This window comes from Triturus cristatus, chromosome 3_2 (genome assembly GCF_964204655.1).
Source record: "Triturus cristatus chromosome 3_2, aTriCri1.1, whole genome shotgun sequence".
Classification (NCBI taxonomy): Eukaryota; Metazoa; Chordata; class Amphibia; order Caudata; family Salamandridae; genus Triturus; species Triturus cristatus.
In genome coordinates this window covers 922,266,691-922,284,971 of record NC_140584.1, presented here as the reverse complement: position 1 = coordinate 922,284,971, position 18,281 = coordinate 922,266,691, and the positions used below count along the sequence as shown (strand labels likewise).

The 18,281-nt window shown below is 41.6% G+C and overlaps 2 protein-coding genes across 8 annotated transcripts in view; one reads left to right on the top strand and one right to left on the bottom strand.

Moving 5' to 3' along the window:
- PRR11 (proline rich 11) overlaps nt 1–5,754 on the bottom strand; it is a 242,455-nt gene extending 236,701 nt beyond the window's left edge. For all 4 annotated transcript variants that reach the window (XM_085649391.1, XM_085649394.1, XM_085649387.1 and 1 more), the window contains exon 1: nt 5,621–5,754. The gene's annotated coding sequence lies outside the window, so the exon portion shown is untranslated. The remainder of the gene's footprint in view (nt 1–5,620) is intronic.
- Nucleotides 5,755–6,131: 377 nt separating this feature from the next.
- SKA2 (spindle and kinetochore associated complex subunit 2) overlaps nt 6,132–18,281 on the top strand; it is a 71,791-nt gene continuing 59,641 nt past the window's right edge. For 2 of the 4 annotated variants that reach the window (XR_014980027.1, XM_085649383.1), the window contains exon 1: nt 6,132–6,246. Coding sequence is in view for 2 of the 4 variants with exons in the window: in XM_085649383.1 (XP_085505509.1) it covers nt 6,214–6,246 (33 nt within the window). In the remaining 2 variants the exon portion in view is untranslated. Of the gene's footprint in view, nt 6,247–10,858; nt 10,948–18,281 lie in introns of those variants that run through there. The other 2 variants (XM_085649382.1, XR_014980026.1) reach the window with 2 other exon arrangements.

The following is an 18,281-nucleotide window of genomic DNA, read 5'->3' as shown; positions in this document are numbered from 1 at the left end:
ACGTTGGTTAGTACAAGAGTATATGGCACACATTCCGGTGGGAGATTTACACATTCATTCCTCCTCGGTCTATTTTTCCCAACTAATTCAGTCCCTGCTGCATTATTATGCTTGTTATTTTGGACGTGTTGTGTTTGTACTGTTGCCTGTGCATTTACAATACCCGGTGATGGCATTAACGTGGGTAGGGTAGTCAATGAATTAAAGACTAAAGGAGCCTTTGCATTCGCCCCGGTGTCATTGCCGTTTACCTTTAAGCCATCCAATGTGCGTGCCTCCGGACCCCCAGGGCCCCCTATGCTAGAGCCCATCACCCCCGATAGGCGAGGTTGTGATCTTGACCCGTTTTGAGACTGTGTGATATAAGAATGTAAAGTACCTTCCAAACTAGTGACCTTTTGGGCCACAAAATCTAATTTTTCTACCAGTGGAGTAATCAATGCCTGTAGTTTAGACTCAAAAATGGTTGTCAAGAAAATAATCTGGGAAGGGTGCGGGATGTTACCCTCGACATTATTTATTGGCTCAGGGGCATCTTCTCTACTAGTGGGTGATGTGCCTGCCTTTTTAGTCTTCCGAGTCACTACTCTTCTAACGGGTGCCTTCCTACATTCGCGTACCCTTCTCCGTAATGGAGACTGAATTGGTGTAAGCCTTAAGGGGGATGTCGCACCTGGACTTAATATGAAGTCAGGAACAGTCTCCCGTTGGGCCTCTACTATCTCATTATTTGTTTCAGCATTAATATCCGTTACCGAACAGCAATTAGGCGACGAGATAGTCTGGGTACATGCCCTTGTAGGTGAAGAATCTGGGCTAACCCTTGTTAGTGATAGTCTCCTATCTTTGTTGATCTTACTGACAACCTTAACAAGATAATTGTCCATTGTCCTTACTTCAATATTTGGGACTGGTTTAACAGGCCTCGATTTAGACATAGTCAGAATGAACAATATCAATCAGGTTTGGTCAAACAAACAGACACGATATAACTTACAGCTTCAGACGGGACATAACTAACTGGGGAAACAAAGTCTTACTGTATATCCCAGTTGTAGGATGTGCGGAGCAAATAACGGGGCCCGGCCCGGCCTCACTCGGTCCTCTGAGGGCCACAGAGGGCCCGCCCTTTGCCCGGGCTTAGCCCGGCGACGCCCGCGCGCGTCCCGCGACGCGGGGGGAGCGTCTGTTGATGTAGCGCCTCCGGGCGCGCTTTCCGCCGGATGTGGGCGGGTCGCTGAGTGGACGCTGGGGGCTGTAGTCCTCCTCGAAGGCGGCCTCGATCGAGCTGGAGGCGGCGTGGCGGACTGTCAGCGACAGTGCAGGGAGGTGAGAGGTGCTCTACCCCTGAACCCACGAATCAGGTATGCGCTGCTGCGTGGAGCTGTGTGGCTCTGCGGGCTGTGATTTGAAGTCAATCCAACGCACAATTAGTACAACGACTGGCGCAACTTGACAAAAGGGCAAGAACTAGCTAATCCCTTAAATAAGAAGAGGGATATCAGCATCTGCTCATGGAACATCAATGGCTTAGCCAGTAAAAGCAATGACCGGAATTTATTCAATATCTGAACAGATTCGATCTCTTATTGCTTCAAGAAACATGGGAAGAAAAAGCATTTGATCTGCTGGGGTTTGCATCATGTTGTATCCCGGCTAATAAAAATTCCACCTTTGGGCGGAGATCAGGTGGACTGATGCTTCTTGCATCTATACAAACCATAGGCGAAATTAAAGAAATAGACTCCCACATATCTCCCCCGAGTGCAATACAGGTGGTAAAGATCTCACTTTGGTTACGGAACCTGCCTCAAGAAGTAATCAAAATTAATGTATACTTACATCCAAAACAAAAGCAAAAGGCCGCAAAAGATTTGGGAGCAGCCTTGGAGAAGATAAGGGAAGAACAGGACTCCGACTTAATCATCATGGCGGGGGATTTTAACATGCTTCTCATCAGCGAGGACCAAGACGATGACCTTATTCGAGATTTGAATGTGGCATGGGGCGTACCCACACAAGGCTCGGTAAAAAACAGCAAACTAACTAAGCACTCAAAAAATTTGCTCCAAAATTTGGAACATCTCAACCTAAGGGCCTTAAATGGGCGTTATGACGAAGACGACCCACCAATTGCAACCTTCCACTCTAATAAACAAACCTCTCATCTTGATTACATGTTTATATCTTTAAACATGTTCAGCTGGACCAAAATGTTCAGAATAGGGATGAGTGACCTCAGCGACCATCTACCCTTAGAAACCACAATAAAAGTCACCGCAAAATTGGAAAAAGAATTATACAAAGGCCCCTGCTTGGAAGTCACGTCAAACCTACGGCGGTTACGATGTAACATTGATAACATTGGGTCAGTAAGTACAACAGCAAAAAACCTTTTTACTCAAGCAGCCAATTTCTCATGTAAAGCCTTGAAAAACTGGCAAAGCTTCATTACAAAAATTAGCGAGAAGCTGATAAATAACAAGCCAAACGCGTTACGCCAGGGGAAGAGAGTCCCTAATAAAAATCCAGTAACCCTGGAAATGAAGACTCAAAAACGGCTAATAAATCAAACACTAAGGCTGTTACGAAAGGATCAAACAAATTGCAGTTTGCGAACAGTCCTACAGACAGCAAAAAAAACGCCTGAAAAGGATGAAATGGGAAAAAAGGAAGGAACAGAATGAAGATCTATGGGCAAAGCTCCATTATGAAGGGAAGCAGAAAAATAGTTCGAAGTTCTGGCAAATGGTTAAAAAAAAAAATAACCCAGACCACCGGGTCAAAACTCCCACATACCAGAGGAGGTTTGGACAAAATATCTGTCACTGCATTTTAACAATGAGGACATCACAGAGGGTGTTGTAACACGCATACCTCATGCAGTAACCATGTGGCCCGAATTTGAAGGCAAAGAAACCAGCTGCACACCCACAAGGTTCCAGGAAAAGCGTGAGAATGGGTCTACGACCTCACCTAAGCTCGATAAATTAGTACCAACGGCAGAAGTTTCGATATATGCCGAGCAATCGCAAAATTGTATTATTCCAGCTGACGTTAAACGACAAATAAAATGAGGGCGATCGGCGGGAGCACCGGGCCCAAATGGTATTCCACCCATGTTGTATAAGGAAGACGTGGAATTTTGGAGCAAATCATTGGCATCCTTATTCAACAGTCTAACTTACACCCAGATACTTCCTGAGTCCTGGTAGGGGTCAGTTATTAGCCCGATTTATAAGCACGGTAGCAAGAAGCATCCAAATAACTACCGGCTCATTGCACTACTAGATGTAGAGGCTAAATATTTTGCAGGCATAATTCTGGAAGAGTTAACAACATGGGTAGCTGAAAAATCCATTATCCCGATCACTCAAACAGGATTCTGCAGAGGCCAAGGCACCACAACCAACATCATGGCACTGTCCCTGCTGATGGGACAGGCCAAAGAGACCAAATCACCTTTATATCTTACGTTCATCGACTACACTGCCGCATTCGATCACATAGATCGTAACAAACTTTGGCAGAAACTAAGCCATTGGGGGATACCGAAACATCTCTTAGACGTGTTAATACTACTTCACTCCAATACTTGGATTAAAATCAAACTTGGAACAGGAACACACCTTTCGAAACCAATCAAGACAACAAGAGGACTAAAACAAGGGTGGGTACTGGCTCCTCTCTTATTTAACCTTTTTCTAGCTGACCTACCAGGAGAACTTGACAAATGTTCTAACCACGCGCCTAAATTCGGGTCAATTATCCTCTCCAACTTATTATATGCAGACGACTTAGTGTTAATAAGTCGAACCCCAATGGGCCTTCAACACCTTTTGAATGTTGTATATACTTTTTCTGAAAGAAACGCCCTTCAAATAAATCTTAAAAAGACTAAGGCCATGGCTGTGAACTACAGGAAAAAAAGAGAAATTCGTTGGCACCTGAATTGAGAGAAAATGGATCTGGTAACTACCTATAAATACCTGGGAGTAATCCTGGACGTAAAAAACACGTCCAAGCCACAACTTGAATTCCTACGAGGGAAGGCGATTATGATCCACCTGGCCATCAAATCACTAAAGGCAAAACTTCCTGATCTTACACTTAAACCTTTCCTTCAAATACTACGTGCAAAATTACAGCCGACCATCACATACGGGAGCGAATCCCTACATGGGAAGGATGCTGCCCTATTGGACATACTTATGGCCAAATCATATAGGGCTATTTTCAATCTTCCCACATATGTTTCTCCTGCTCAGATTCGGCTGGAATTTGGTATAATTAAACAGACAATAGAAAGGCAGTGCGCGTATGTAGGAACCTGGCAAAAGATTTGCACCGCTGAGACTGGCTCCTTAAGTTCCAACGTATGGGGGGAGCTATTTCGACATCAAAAATCTTTGGCCAGAGACTATCTATTTGAATCACTTCAAGCCTTGGGCCTGAAAGACTTATGGGAAACTTCAACAGACCACCTGTCCTTCCAAAAAAAAAAAAAAAAAAAAAAAAAAAATCGCAAAAAAATCTGCGCGCATTATCTCAGTAATTGAAGACAAGAACGATCTAGCGAAAAGAGCGCATGGTTGGACAACGCTGGGTGACTACGGGCCAGTACAACCACAAGCATATCTTAGTACTGGCATGAAAATAAAAATCAAAGAAAGGTTTCTGAAATTACGTCTCGGAGTAATTCCTATACTCCCACATTTGCCACCTTGGGAGAGGAATAACTCCTCAGAGCAGTGCCGACTGTGCAAAACTGGCAAGGAGGACATTGTTCACGTGATCTGTATTTGCACTAAATTGAATGACTTAAGGCATAACTTACTACGCCCTTTCTTTAAGCAGTATGGCATACGGACTTGTAGACAAGCTGTAATACTGTGTTTTAACCCGAAATATACCAAACTGTACTGCCAGGTCGTAAAGTTTTTTGATTTAATGCGTAAAAGACTTAAGAGCACCTGATGATAACTAAAAAACTCTTTAGGGTTACTTAACTGATCTTAAGTACATTTTAAGCTTAAGGCAATGTATTTACGAATTTTAAAACACTTATTTAGATGTTTTATGATATTTTGTAAAGATTTTAATTAATCATGTACAAATAAACAATTACTTACTTATATGCAAGCTGCAGTGAAGGTTACCATTCACGGCCTGCAGGGTATTCTGGTCAAGTCTGGTAATTTCTAAAGCAAAATAAAGGCAGATCTGCTGTGTACAACATTTTTTACATAAACTGTCATTTTTGGCCCATCTCCTGGCCATTTGAGAAACCCAGAATATTCTCAAATGGTCGGTATTTTTCTTTGAGGAAAATGACAACCCTAGCTATAGCTCACCATGCCTTTGTGATTACTGCAGCTCCCCATAGGCGAGCCTCTAGCTGCTGCAGCTCACACACAAGATGGCATATAGTAGGTCTCCTCGCATATTCTGCAAAATCTTAGCATGCCTGACTCATTGCAGGCGTTGCCGTTAAACCAGGCACACTCACTGACTACGTGTACAGCTCTCCTCGTTTAAGGCAAGCCGCACAACAGTTATAAGTCTGATTCCACTGTCATATGTCACGATACACAAGGACCAACACCATCTCCACACTTACTAGTTCCGGTGTTCGAGGGTAAACATAAGGAATGTCTCGGTTTCCTTGCCTCTATCACTCCCGTGCATGTTAAGAATTCAAAAAGCCCATCTCTACACCTTCTGACAAATAGGATGCGCCGACGCCACTTCCCCCGTACTTGCTCTAAGCCATGTCGTGATTGGTCAACATTTGACAGCAGCGAATCGGCTACCTTCGACTTTCGAAACCAACTAATACAAAGGGACGATTTCCAAGGTTAATCGAGGCGAAATTAATAGAACTGGTAGAATGGTGACTTTTCCCTGCAGTCTTAGTTTTGTTTTCTGTGCGTTCATAAACAGCGGTATTTGCAGTGCACCACGCCGAGCTTCTAGTTACATTTCAGATCCAATAGGAAAGCAAAACAGTGATAGACTGTGGCCAATCGTGTTTAGTGCAATAAACTCAATTGCTGCTGAGTATCCAGCACGACAACCAATGATAGCGTAACTTTGATAACCACACCCAATCAACGACCGAGGTTTGGTGACAGCTGACCAATTAGGACAGTCATTGTTCGGTAGTCTTTTTTTTTTTTTACGGGTTTGCCTGAGGAATGTAAACTATTCAACATGGAGTCGACCGTTAATAAGCTGGAGGCGATGGTGAGCTGTGCTGGAGTTTGGGGAGGCGCGGTGTATACAGTATCAGTCTGTAATACCGGTGATTAAGGTGGTATTTTGAAGAGAAACATTTCAGAACCCGATTAACACTGACGAACAGCCCTTCGTAGTGTAAAAATAGAGAGGGACTGGCCAGAAATGTCGCGCCCTCGACGATTAGTTCGGGGAAGGGGATGTGCTTCATTTATTGTCACCCCTTGTTCTTGCGCTAACAATCTGCGAACGCTTGGGAACCGCGGGCACAAGAGTGAAAGATGTTGCACATTGGCAGATGTAAAAATGGCGGGAGATGGCTGGAGGGGAACAGAAGGAGACGTCCGGTTTAGTGTGCAGTTGGAAGAGTTGTCGAATCTGATTGCCCCTCGGTAAACACAACCGAAATAGCGACCCTTCCTTTCAATCGCTATGCTTACACCGGGGCCCCCATTTCGTTTTGTTCAGTACTCTACCTTGCAGTGTGGTGGTTTAGTATTTATTAGCATTGACCAATCTAGGTAGTCCTCTTCCTAACCTAGGTATGCCTGTTTTCATTCATTTGCACGCATTTGTTTATTCGAGCAATACTCTGCAAGTCTATCGCTTCCTAAGGTTAAGGTTGACGTTTTTGTATAAAACAGAATGTAGTTCCACTTGTTAAAAGTGCCACACCCCTTTTGTAGCTCGCTCTTAATAGTGACCCTTATAGTTTTTGTTTATTCTAATTTGTCTACCGCCAAGTTGCAGGCAATTTAACATTAGTCTTGCAGTAACAACACTTCTGACTGGCAAGCTTTCTCCAAGCTGTATTTTCCCAGTATTAACGACTTCACTTAAGCCGATTCAATGGTGCTCCTAGTCAAGAAGAAAGGTTGTGTCGATAGCTTTGATTTGGTGTACATAAAACCACCAAACAAAAAAAAACTGCGAAGGTGTCGTGTTTACGTGCAGTGTAGAGTTTTATTAGATACAAAACGGGAAGCAGAGCGTCATATCTTTATAGTTCATGCGGCCTTAATTAGATTTAAAAATACATCTGTTTTTGTTCGGCTAGTTTTCAAGTAGTTCGGTAATGAATGTCCATTTACTGTGCTGCTGTTTCTCACGTTACTTTACCATAGAGTAAGTCGTAAACATTTCCTCTGCAGCGGTTTCCCTATTACATTTACATTTTAATTTTATATTAATTATTTCTTCACCTTCTTTAGCTGTGCCGTTTAAATGCTTTAACTTGTTCTATTAGTTTATTGTTCTTTATCTTATTTACAACTACAGGATGTGTTACCTGCATTCTCGGGCTTGCTTCAAGGAAAGCTCAATTGTTTATGGTTTTATTTTATAACTTTTCTCACTTTTTTTGGGGAAAGTGCCACCCTGAAATAGTACAACGCGCAGTGTTGTACTGTCAGGGGTGGAAGATGATGTCCTTTTGAGGGTTCATCTGTGAAAAATAAATAGTCCATTTTGTAGTAACGGTGTTTAGGTAAGCCGAAATTGAGTGCGCCTGCAAATCATTATTTTTGATAGTGGTCAAAATGGTTAGTAGTTCTTTCATGGCGCGCACCTGACTTGGTATCGTTTGTACAGAATTGAATCTTCTGGGCAAGACGCACTCTCCTTAGGATTTATGTTCTTTCTCGGGCAGATATTAAATTCTTTTTAGTTTCTTCTGTGAGATTATTGTGGCTTTTTAATCTTTCAAATCACGATAGTTTTTGTGTATTTTTTTTTCTTTTTTTTTTCTTTTTCCTGTCAACCTAGCAAGAGAGAGTTTGTTACACACACACACACTTTAGTTTCTGAAACTCACTTAAGCAAGTTTCTTTAATGAGAACTATACCAATCTTCTTTCCATGACATGTGGAGGCGTTTTTGTTTGTTTTCTTGACTTCTCATGACATTGTCCGACTTTTTAAATAGTGTTTTGTGTAATTTTCTTGGTGAACGTTTCAGTCATTACCAAAAGGTTAAATCCCATCTAAGGATTGTTGAATTGTCCAAAGGTCAGTTTTGTTCCCGTCATTGTAAACAGGTAACAGCTCCCATGGTAATATCTCGCTCTTATTCAATTGCGATCAGTAAATGAGGTGCAGGTTAGTACTCTAGAGTAAGGGGGATTAAGCATCAGCGTCTTGAAAGTATTACCGCCAGCTGGGCTATGCATGTTGTTAGAGAATATCCAAGGTTGTGTGAAGGTGATCATAAGAAGGCCTTGCTCATAAACGTTCTGTGAAAATGTTTTCGTGTGGCAGGGAAACGCTGGTTTGAATAAAACATTTTCACGGTTACAGAACTTAAGTCTGCACAATTTTTGAAAATAAATGTTTCTAAAAGTAAGGTCTTGGTTTAAAAACGCAGAAAAAATAGAAAAGCTTGTAATTTTAATCGAAAAATTGGAGATTGTATATTCTTACCTTTTATCTGTGGAAAGTTATTTCAAGTAGTACAAGGATTAGTTCACATATTAAACATAGCTCTTCTAAAGCAACGTCGCGTGCAAATGGCTTACGCCTGTTTTATAGTACAATGGGTCGAAGACATTTCTCACATTTGCTTTTAAAACTAAAATTCCTCCTACCGTGTTATTTGCAATTGAATCTATACCAGTAGGTGAATGGAACTTTTTGGATAAGATCGAAGGCCAAATTTTTCGTAAACTATGTAACTTTAATACAATGGTTCCAATAGCTGCCATTGGGCTAGAATTTGGCCTGGTAAGCTGCTTTTCACAAGGTCTAGCTAGGGTAATACGTTGGGGTTATCAGCTAAAGAACAGTGAACCTTTTTCTTTGAGGAATTTTATCCAACAGGAAATTTTTGACGGACAAATATATAAATATTCCTTCTGGAACGATTTTTTCCTGGCACTGCAACATTTTAATGTGCAAGAGGATTTTGTGCTATCCTTCTCTCCCATAGAATTAAAATCTTTTAAAAACATTTAAAGTGGCTTAATTAGCTATCGGATAGATATTAGTATTTGCAGAGCGAGGGCTAGACTAGAAACAATAGTTAAGAATGCTTCCCTGAGAGTTCCTCAGAAGTATCTCTCGTGGAACTTAAGCCACGGTATTCGCAGATGGATTACTCTTTGCCGCATGAACCTCTTACCATTAAATGATTTAATCATAAATTGGTCACCTAATAGGGAAGGTGGGAAAAAAATTCAACTTTTGTAATCAGGATACTCGGAATCTCGATCATGTCTTGTTTGTATGTCCGGCTTTGACTGCATCTCGATTTAGGCGGCTTCGTCCAATGTTTATCCAGAATGGCATCAAAAAAGTTTTATCTGCTAGAGAATTTTTGTTTTGTCCAAAAAATGAAATGGTATGTACCAAACTTTTTTAGGGAGTTTTTATGAATATATTTTAAATGGATTTATTAGACCCCGAGTATGGTTGGCTATACATCTAATTAGTTTTCGTACACTGCCATTAACGCTCCATGTTCTTATGTTTCTTTGACCTTTGTATTTATTTTATCACTTGCGGAAAACTATAAATATATGACTGTTGTTAATTTTATGCTGTTTGCACTAACTAGGTTTTTTTCCCAGCTCAAAAAAGTCCTAAGGGAAATGTCTTTGCTGCTTTATGATGCACTTTATATAAATATATGGTGCTGCTATGATAGGCTTTATTTCCAAATTGTACTTATATTTAACAGGATCTGATCCTTTATTGTTCTAGTATACGAGGTAATGTTCGATTGCTGCTATCCGATTGGTAGTGTAAGATGCACTTTATTTAATTTGTTATTTGATGCTATATGATGCACTTTATTCAATAATATGCCATTAGATGAAACTGCTTTTTAATGTTAATCTAATTGTACATGCTCTAAAATTCCATATGGTGGAATTACTTTTGCTCTCCTCCACTGGAGGGCTTTATTGCTGTCTAAATAATACCCCAGAGTCGATTTTTGGAAACCTTTTCTGTCTTTTGATGATTAACCTTGTATAAATTAATGTAATGATGTTGATAAAATGGTTTTATTGAAGTACTGTTATAATCGTTGCTGGGTCTATAATATGATTATTTATGTACTTCTTTAGTAGACCTCATTAGAGATCCAAATTCTTAATAAATATATTGAATTGAATTGTGAAACGCTATATGCAAGCAGTATCCTTTTGTTGAGACCAACTCTAAGGATGTGGTAAGTTTGGATTACCAAATCGTACAATGGAAGTTGCCCTGAAGCAGTTTGAATTTTCTAAGTCTCCTGTTACCTACTTAATGAAACATTAATTCTTTTGTTTGTTGATCATAATACTGTTATAGTAGGTGATTTTGAATCCGCAGGAGAACATTTTGTAAAATGATAACTTTGTGTCCTATCCATATAAAATGTTAGATCATGCATATTTATTTGTTGGCGTTCCACAGGTTTAAGTTTCAATAAATGTTGTGTTCCATTGACATTTGCATATTCTGCCCTTGGTTGTATTTGCTTGTAGCAAACTGTCCAGTGGCTTTCCACATAGTCCTTAGATTACCTCTGCAAACCTTAGACTATTTAAGTATTCATGTTGTGTACTGTACATAGTCTCTGTTATTTGTCTGTTATACCCATTGAGCTGAAAACATATGATTTTCTTGTTTAAGGCTTTACACCAGAATGCTTTGTCAATTCCTTATGCATCTTGTTGGTCCGTGGACCTGCCTGTTGCCCATTGAATGGACAGGTGTTTGTGTGATGGCAAGTACTGTTGGCTTCCATTATAGCAAAATGCATTGTGTTTCAGATGCATGTTGGTGATTCTGTCTTGTGTTCTGATGGATTTTGGCTTGAACGGTATGACGTTGAGAAGTGCTGTCTGTTGTAAGCACAGTGATAGTAAACTGTATGGCTTATCTTTGCAGTGTTGATGTATTCAATGATTTCTGTCAAACAAATTCTTCTGCAGTGGGGATGTCCAATAAACCACACATAAGCAGAAATTAAGAAACCATGGCAGCGATATTTGTTACCAATGACAGTGTAAACCAAATGAGTAATATGCTGAATAGAACAACAGTCAACGTTGAAGAAATGAGTATAACCTCTGTAACCTTCTAAATGCTCAATTTTTATCTCCTTTGCCTAGACAGAAACGTACCAGATTTGGGCAAGGATTTGCTTGTGCAACTCCTCTCGTTCTCTTAAACACACTATGTTGAGTTGTTGGAACTTAAGTCAGGTTATATAGCAAAAACCCTAGCCATACATGCAAGGGTGAGATAATGGTCTGTAGGTTACTGCCCAGGCATACTTGTCAGGCCTGCCCCATGTCAAGTTCAGTACTCTTTTTGAACCCACAGAACTCTGCTTACAGTAATAAGGTGGTATCCTAAAAATTTTCCCAGACATATATTCGTTTTAATTTTTAAAATAAAATTATATTTTAATGTGAAAACCCAAGCTTTTCAACAAATATAAGTAAAGGCATGGTGGGGACTGTGACTTCTTCGATGGGTTCAGCATGGCATAAATAATTGTATTGCCCACATGCTTAGTTTTTGCTTTGCAGTGATTGTAGACGAGGCTGAAGTCTGGGCTTTTTGTATATATTTTTACTATATTGTATGTACTGCTTTTTAAGATAAGATTTTATCGAAATAAAGCCTATTGATTGACTGACTGACTGACTGTATATCCAGATGTGTATCCATAGGAAGCTTCAGAAGCTTCATCAGACAATTACTTATGTGACTGCATGTGCTTTAATGGACATGCTCAGCCATGAGTGCGTCTTGGAGGGATGTTACACTAAGCCACTCTCACCTTAACTCACTCACACAATGTTCCCATGGCCCAAACTCAAAGTAGGAAGCAAGTTCCTAGACCTTGCCCTGTTGGTAAAGTGAGCCTTGGTTATTAAATGGCACTCCATCACAGTCCCACTAATCATTGAGTGGCAATCAGAGATCAAGTATTGATCTACAGGTCCCCTCCACCCACCTTAGCTGCCCTCGAACAAATGTTGACCAACGAATCTCCATGTAAACTTATTACTAGATTGTACAACACAATGCAAAGGTCAGCTTCGGTGACAAAGATCAATGCACTAGAAGGATGGAATTCAGAAGTTGGTACCCATCTCAGAGGCTCAATGGAAATTTTCCTGTGGCCAACTAGAATCACTTTACCCCAACTACAAATTAAGACTAATACATTTTAAATTCTTAAATCGCGTATTGCTGGAGATGTGGAGCGCCGCAGTCCTCCTTTTTACACATCACCTGGAGTTGCCCGACGATAGCCTCCTATTGGATTGAGATGTTTCAAACAATCAGTAGAATACTAGAAACAAACCTAGAACCAACAGCCACTATGGGGCTATTGGGATATGTTAAAGATGCCTACGGCAATTAGACGACTTCTGGCCATGCTTCTCCTGGCGAAACGTAGAGTGGCCATACACCGGGGACAGCTAAACATCCCTACCATCAAGAAATGGGTAGTACATACCACATTCTGTCAAGAACAACTGGGTAAATTTTGGCAACTGATGCCCATTGTGTCCCGACCCAAAGATATATGGGGACCCATTCAAACCTGGTTAACGACCTATAACACTATCCAGAACCGACACTGTCGCCCACTTGCACACCACCGATTTGGACAGAGATGAATCGCTTCCTCAGTTCGCTTCACTTTTTCACCGTATCAAAGTTAGTATACATGTTCCATGCCATCTTGAGCCATAAGAAATATGCTTAGAATTGCTAGATATGTATGGACCTCGGGAATTTTGTAATGTCTACTGCACGCATACGAAGATCTTGTCTTGCTTCCTTAAGTTGTGTTGTTATTGTTGACTTTACAGAAAATGAAAATCACATTGTATGTGTTATTGTAAAACTGCTAAGTATAAAGACGCATGTAATGATCTCAAATGACAATAGACAACATTTAAAAAAAAATATATTGATCTACAGGTGAAAGCATTGCATTAGCAGAGAAGAAATGAGAAGGTTTTAGGAACAGGCCAGTAACCAGACCATGAACGAGGTAGTTGAGTCATTCGATCGCACAATAGCTAGTGAAAGAGCTGCTCCGTGAACAGGAAATGCACCCAGTATCCCAGCTGAGAAATATACATGAAACTGACATAAAGCAATTAGATAACACACATAATCAAACAAGCTTCATTTTAAAGCAAAGTCTACATATTTCAGCCCAATCTGTAAAAGGCATAAGATCAGGAGCCTACAATTTAAAAGCTTCCACACATTCAAACTGGCTGTGTATGCACACAGTTGGACTACAGAATCATAAAAATTGTCTAGTTAAAGTTTACCAACAGTCAAGGAAAAATGAACCTCACACTAAGCAGTAGACATATGCAATGTATTACATACCGTAGATTTATTTACCCACTGTGTGTTTGAAAGATCTTATAATTGTGAGATGAAAAAAACTAATCTACGTAGGGGTATACAATTGGTAACTTTCAATCTAAATACTGTTGAAGCACGATATGTGAAACGTAATAAAAACATCATTGAAAAAAGTAGCAAGGATCATGCTTCTAGATAAATTTGGGTCACAATTATCCCAATGGCAATTGCTAATAGAAATTAGAAGAATCACAATCTATGCGAAATGGGGATTTAAGTAATCTTTGAGTTGGTAAATTGGGCTTTCATGTGTCAGTATTTCTGTTCTATGGTGATAACATGGACTTGACTATTGCACTGTAATAATAAACATAGGAATGCATGTTTAGTAGTACAGTTGCTTTTAGTATTATTATTGGTCCTCATTTAATTTCACTCGCATGGTGTGTGCATATTATATACGTGCTGAAAAACAGTAGATTTGCTTTAATTCTTTATCCAAACCGGCTAGCTAGGGCATTTCTTAATCGGAATCTGCTCTCTACACATGTTTTTCTCCTTAAATGACCTACTAATTTCCAGAGGCGGGTGAGTTGATTTTAAGCTCGTCCAGTGTTGTATTAGCCTTTTGCAAAGTGGATGTACTGCTGCTATCATTAATTTAGTTCAGTGGAGTAGGGCATTTCAAAGATCTTCGTAACCTGTTATGTTATTCGGGCTTATAAAGCGCCTGGTTACACTGAACAGTGTGTCCCCGCGCTGCAGTGCACGTCGCTTTAGTGATCACAGAGACCTATCCAGGCGGGAACAGGTGAGTTTTCAATTTCTTCCTAAACATGCTCTCGGAGGGTTCCAACCGAAGGCTCTCGGGGAGTTTGTTCCATAATTGGGCTGCCAAAAAACGGAAGGAGCGACCACCCATCCTAGCTCTCTTTACAGCCGGGATGCGTACCAAACCCCTCCCCTCAGACCTCAGGCAACGGGTAGGGGCGTAAGGGGTAAGGAGGTTTAACAAGTATGCAGGCGAAGTCCCCTGGATAATGCGATGGCAGACACACAACGCTTTAAACCAGACTCGCTCCTGTATAGGTAGCCAGTGGAGAGAAGCCAGAGCCGGTTTAGAGGCAGTTCTCCTTGGGCGATTCAGAATCAAGCAGGCTGCTGCGTTCTGAACGCCTTGGAGTCTCTTTATACACTTTCCGGTGGTACCTAGGTATAATGCATTCCCATAGCCGAGATGTCACAAGGGCGTGAACTAAGGTCTTCCTAGCAGCAATAGGTAATATATCCAAGGTTTTACGGAGACTTTTAAGGATTCCGAAGCAAGCTCCTGCGACCAGTCTGGTGTGATATTCAAAGGAAAGGTAAGAGTCCATCCAAACCCCTAGGTTTTTAGCCTGTGCGCATGGCACAGGGGTAGGGCCCAGATTCTGTGGCCACCAGGCAGAGGACCAAACGGATGGGGCTCTACCCACCACCAGTACCTCTGTCTTGTTACCGTTAAGTTTCAGACAGTTTGTGTCCATCCAGGAGGCTAGTTCTTGCAGGCACGCCACCAGATTGGGAGCTGCCAACTGCTGTTCCTGGGTCAAGGATACCACCAACTGGGTATCGTCGGCGTATGAGACGACTTTAATCCCAAAACCATCAGCGATCTCTGTTAAGGGAGCCACGTAAAGATTAAACAAAGTAGGGCTCAAAATTGAGCCCTGAGGAACCCCCTGCTGCAGTCCCATGACCCTAGAGTAGAATTCGCCCTGTCTCACCTGGAAACTGCGGTTAGCTAGGAATGATATAAGCCAGTCTAAGGCCCTCCCAGATACACCTCCTTTCTTTAGACGGTGAACTAGGGTGTGGTGAGCTACCGTGTCAAAGGCCGCACTAAGATCCAGCAGGATCAGGGCAGCCGTTTGACCAGCATCCACATATTCCCGAATGGTTTCAGTTGCCAGAAGAAGGGCCGACTCTGTCGAGTGGTGTTTACGGAAACCCGATTGAGTGGGGTGAAGGAGGTGACAATTCCCAATGTGATCCGTAAGTTGTTCATTTACCACTTTCTCTGCGATCTTGGCAAAGTAGGGTAAAAGAGATATAGGTCGCAGATTATCTAATCGTTCAGGGCCTAGCTGAGGTTTTTTTGGGAGGGGAAGTACTACCTCCTTCCAACAGCCAGGGACTGTATTGGTTCTGAATGAAACCTCCAGGAGATGTCTGATAAAGGGCTCCAAAATTTCTAAGCACCCCTTAAGCCTGCTCGGGGAGGTCTGATCCTTAGGGGAACCTGGTTTGATGCTCAGGCAGAATTTTTTTCAGAATTTCAGGGGGAGGGATCATAAAACTCTCTAGTCTCTCCTCCTCACCTAAAAATTCTGACACATCCGGAAGATCCTGGTCGACCCCGGCCGACTCAGGAAAAGTGTAGTAGATAGTCACCACTTTTCAGAGAAGAAATTCGCTATAAGATTACAGCATTCAACTGACCCTGCAGCCGGAGCTGCCACTATATCTAAGGCAGAGATCTCTTTATAAACCTTGAATAGTTCCCTGGTAGAATTCCCAGCAGACCCAATTCTTTCAAGGTAATATTCCGCCTTAGTTTTCCTAATGAGTCCATGATATGCCTTAAGCACCGCTTTGTACTCGCACCTTCCTGAGGTTGAGAAGTCCCTCCACCACTTCCTTTCCGCACGTCTACACTGCCTTAGCATGTTTCAGCACTGAATTGAACCATGGAGCAGATTTCTTTGCTCTAGTTAGCGGTTTCCATGACCAAGGGGCTGTGCTGTCGAGTGCCTCTCCTATCCAGCTCAGAGCAGGCACTGTCGGCATCTTCCCGCCCCCCCCCCCCCCAGTGGACCCCCTACCAGGAGAGCGTTCTTAAACTTGCGTGGGGAAAAGCCACCCCATTTGCGGTAGGTTATTCCCTCCTGCAAGTTCTCCTGCAACTTAGGCTTAGGTAATCGCATAACAAGAGGGACTAGATGGTGATCAGTCCACACCAAGGGCTGTGGTAGACCAACCTCTACCGCCTCCCAGTTAGTAAAAACTGGGTTGAGCAAATGGCCCTTCTGATGCGTGGGCCAGGTAGCACTAAGATTTAGTTGTAGTGTCGCGAGTCCCTGGATAAGTGCTGCAGCCACCGTACATCCTGCATTCTCCAGATGTAGGTTCAAATCGCCTAGTACAAGGAACTTGCTATAGCGCAGGGCTGGTTGAGTGAGATCCTCAACCAGGTTAGAGACAAAACGGGAGGGGTAGCCCGGAGGGCGATAGACCAGGAGGCCCTTGATAATGCAGTTACTGCCAACCGTGATGGTAAAGAGACCTGCCTCACTATCGATAAGAGGGATGGGTTCAAGGTGGCACTGAATAGCGTGTTTATAAGTCATTGCCACCCCACCTCCTCTGCCCGAGTCCCTATCGATTTGTTTTACAGTATAGCCATATGGAATCGCCTCAAGGAGTTCCGGAACAGAGTCCTCATTCAACCAGGTCTCAGTAAAAAACATAACATCCACCTGTTTATCGATCAAGAGATCATGGATCTCAAACCTATGCTTCCTAAGAGATCGGCAGTTCAGTAGGCAGCAGCTCAACACGGGCAAACCCCCCTTTATCTCTTCTCCAAAGTTAAATGAGAAGGCACAGTGCCTGCACATTCTAGCTGGGCCACCGACTTGCATGTTATGAGCACAAATATCGGCAGTTTGGGGGCAAAGGGCGCTAAGGTCTAGGCTAGAATAGCCTACACAGACTTTATACCTGACTTTATACCTGGCAGTGGATTCATTGAGAACTATTCAGTAGGGTAAGGCAACCCTCTAGTGTTCTTGCTTTAAACAGCAAGCAATGGCTGTATGAAGAACACTAAAACGGATATTATATTCATGCTATTCAGTACATTACCTGTGATTTTTCAGAACTTTCCTGATTCTGCAGTATTGTTCACATTGTATTGGGTGGGGAGTTTTCTTTCATTGGCAGTGTTTAGATCATTTCTTTTCATCATAGGACAGTGTGAAGATCATTTCTTTTCATCATAGGACAGTGTGAAGATCTTGTTCTTTCAGGAAAGAGTTAAAGGTTAGCCTGTTTGCACAACTATAGCATCTAAACCTGGTTACATCTGGTACCAAAGAACATAACTCCTGCCATGGTAAATTTTTCTGAGGTTCCTATTAGCTGATAACCATAGAGCAAGAGTTTGTGTAAGTGTTTTAATGTGTGAATGTGTCAGTTGGTGGTTTCAGTGAGTGAATCGTTATACCTTTTTGAACAGTTGATTGTTTAACACAAGTTTCAAGTTCATTTATTAATGCTTAGCTAATTAAAGCCATTGTAAATTGATAAAAACATATTAAAAAAAACTCAGCTAGGTGTAGTGCCAGCCATTGTTTTAGCATGCATTTCGGTGAGATTTTAAAATTGTAATTTCAAATAAATGCTGCGTATGAAATGGTGTGATTGCCGTAAAAATGATGTCAGACACTGCCCTAGCACCAGTTGCAGAGTCATTTAAAATGTCAATACATCATTATTATAAAGGAATTCATTCTACACAATATCAAGATATTGCCAAAGTCGTCTTTGTGATACTAGTATGATTAACACATATTTTGTCATTTGAAAAGCCTGTAAAAACATTGTAGTGAAATGTATTCTACTAATATATCCGTTATTAAAAAAACTGTGCAAAATCTAGTGGCACAA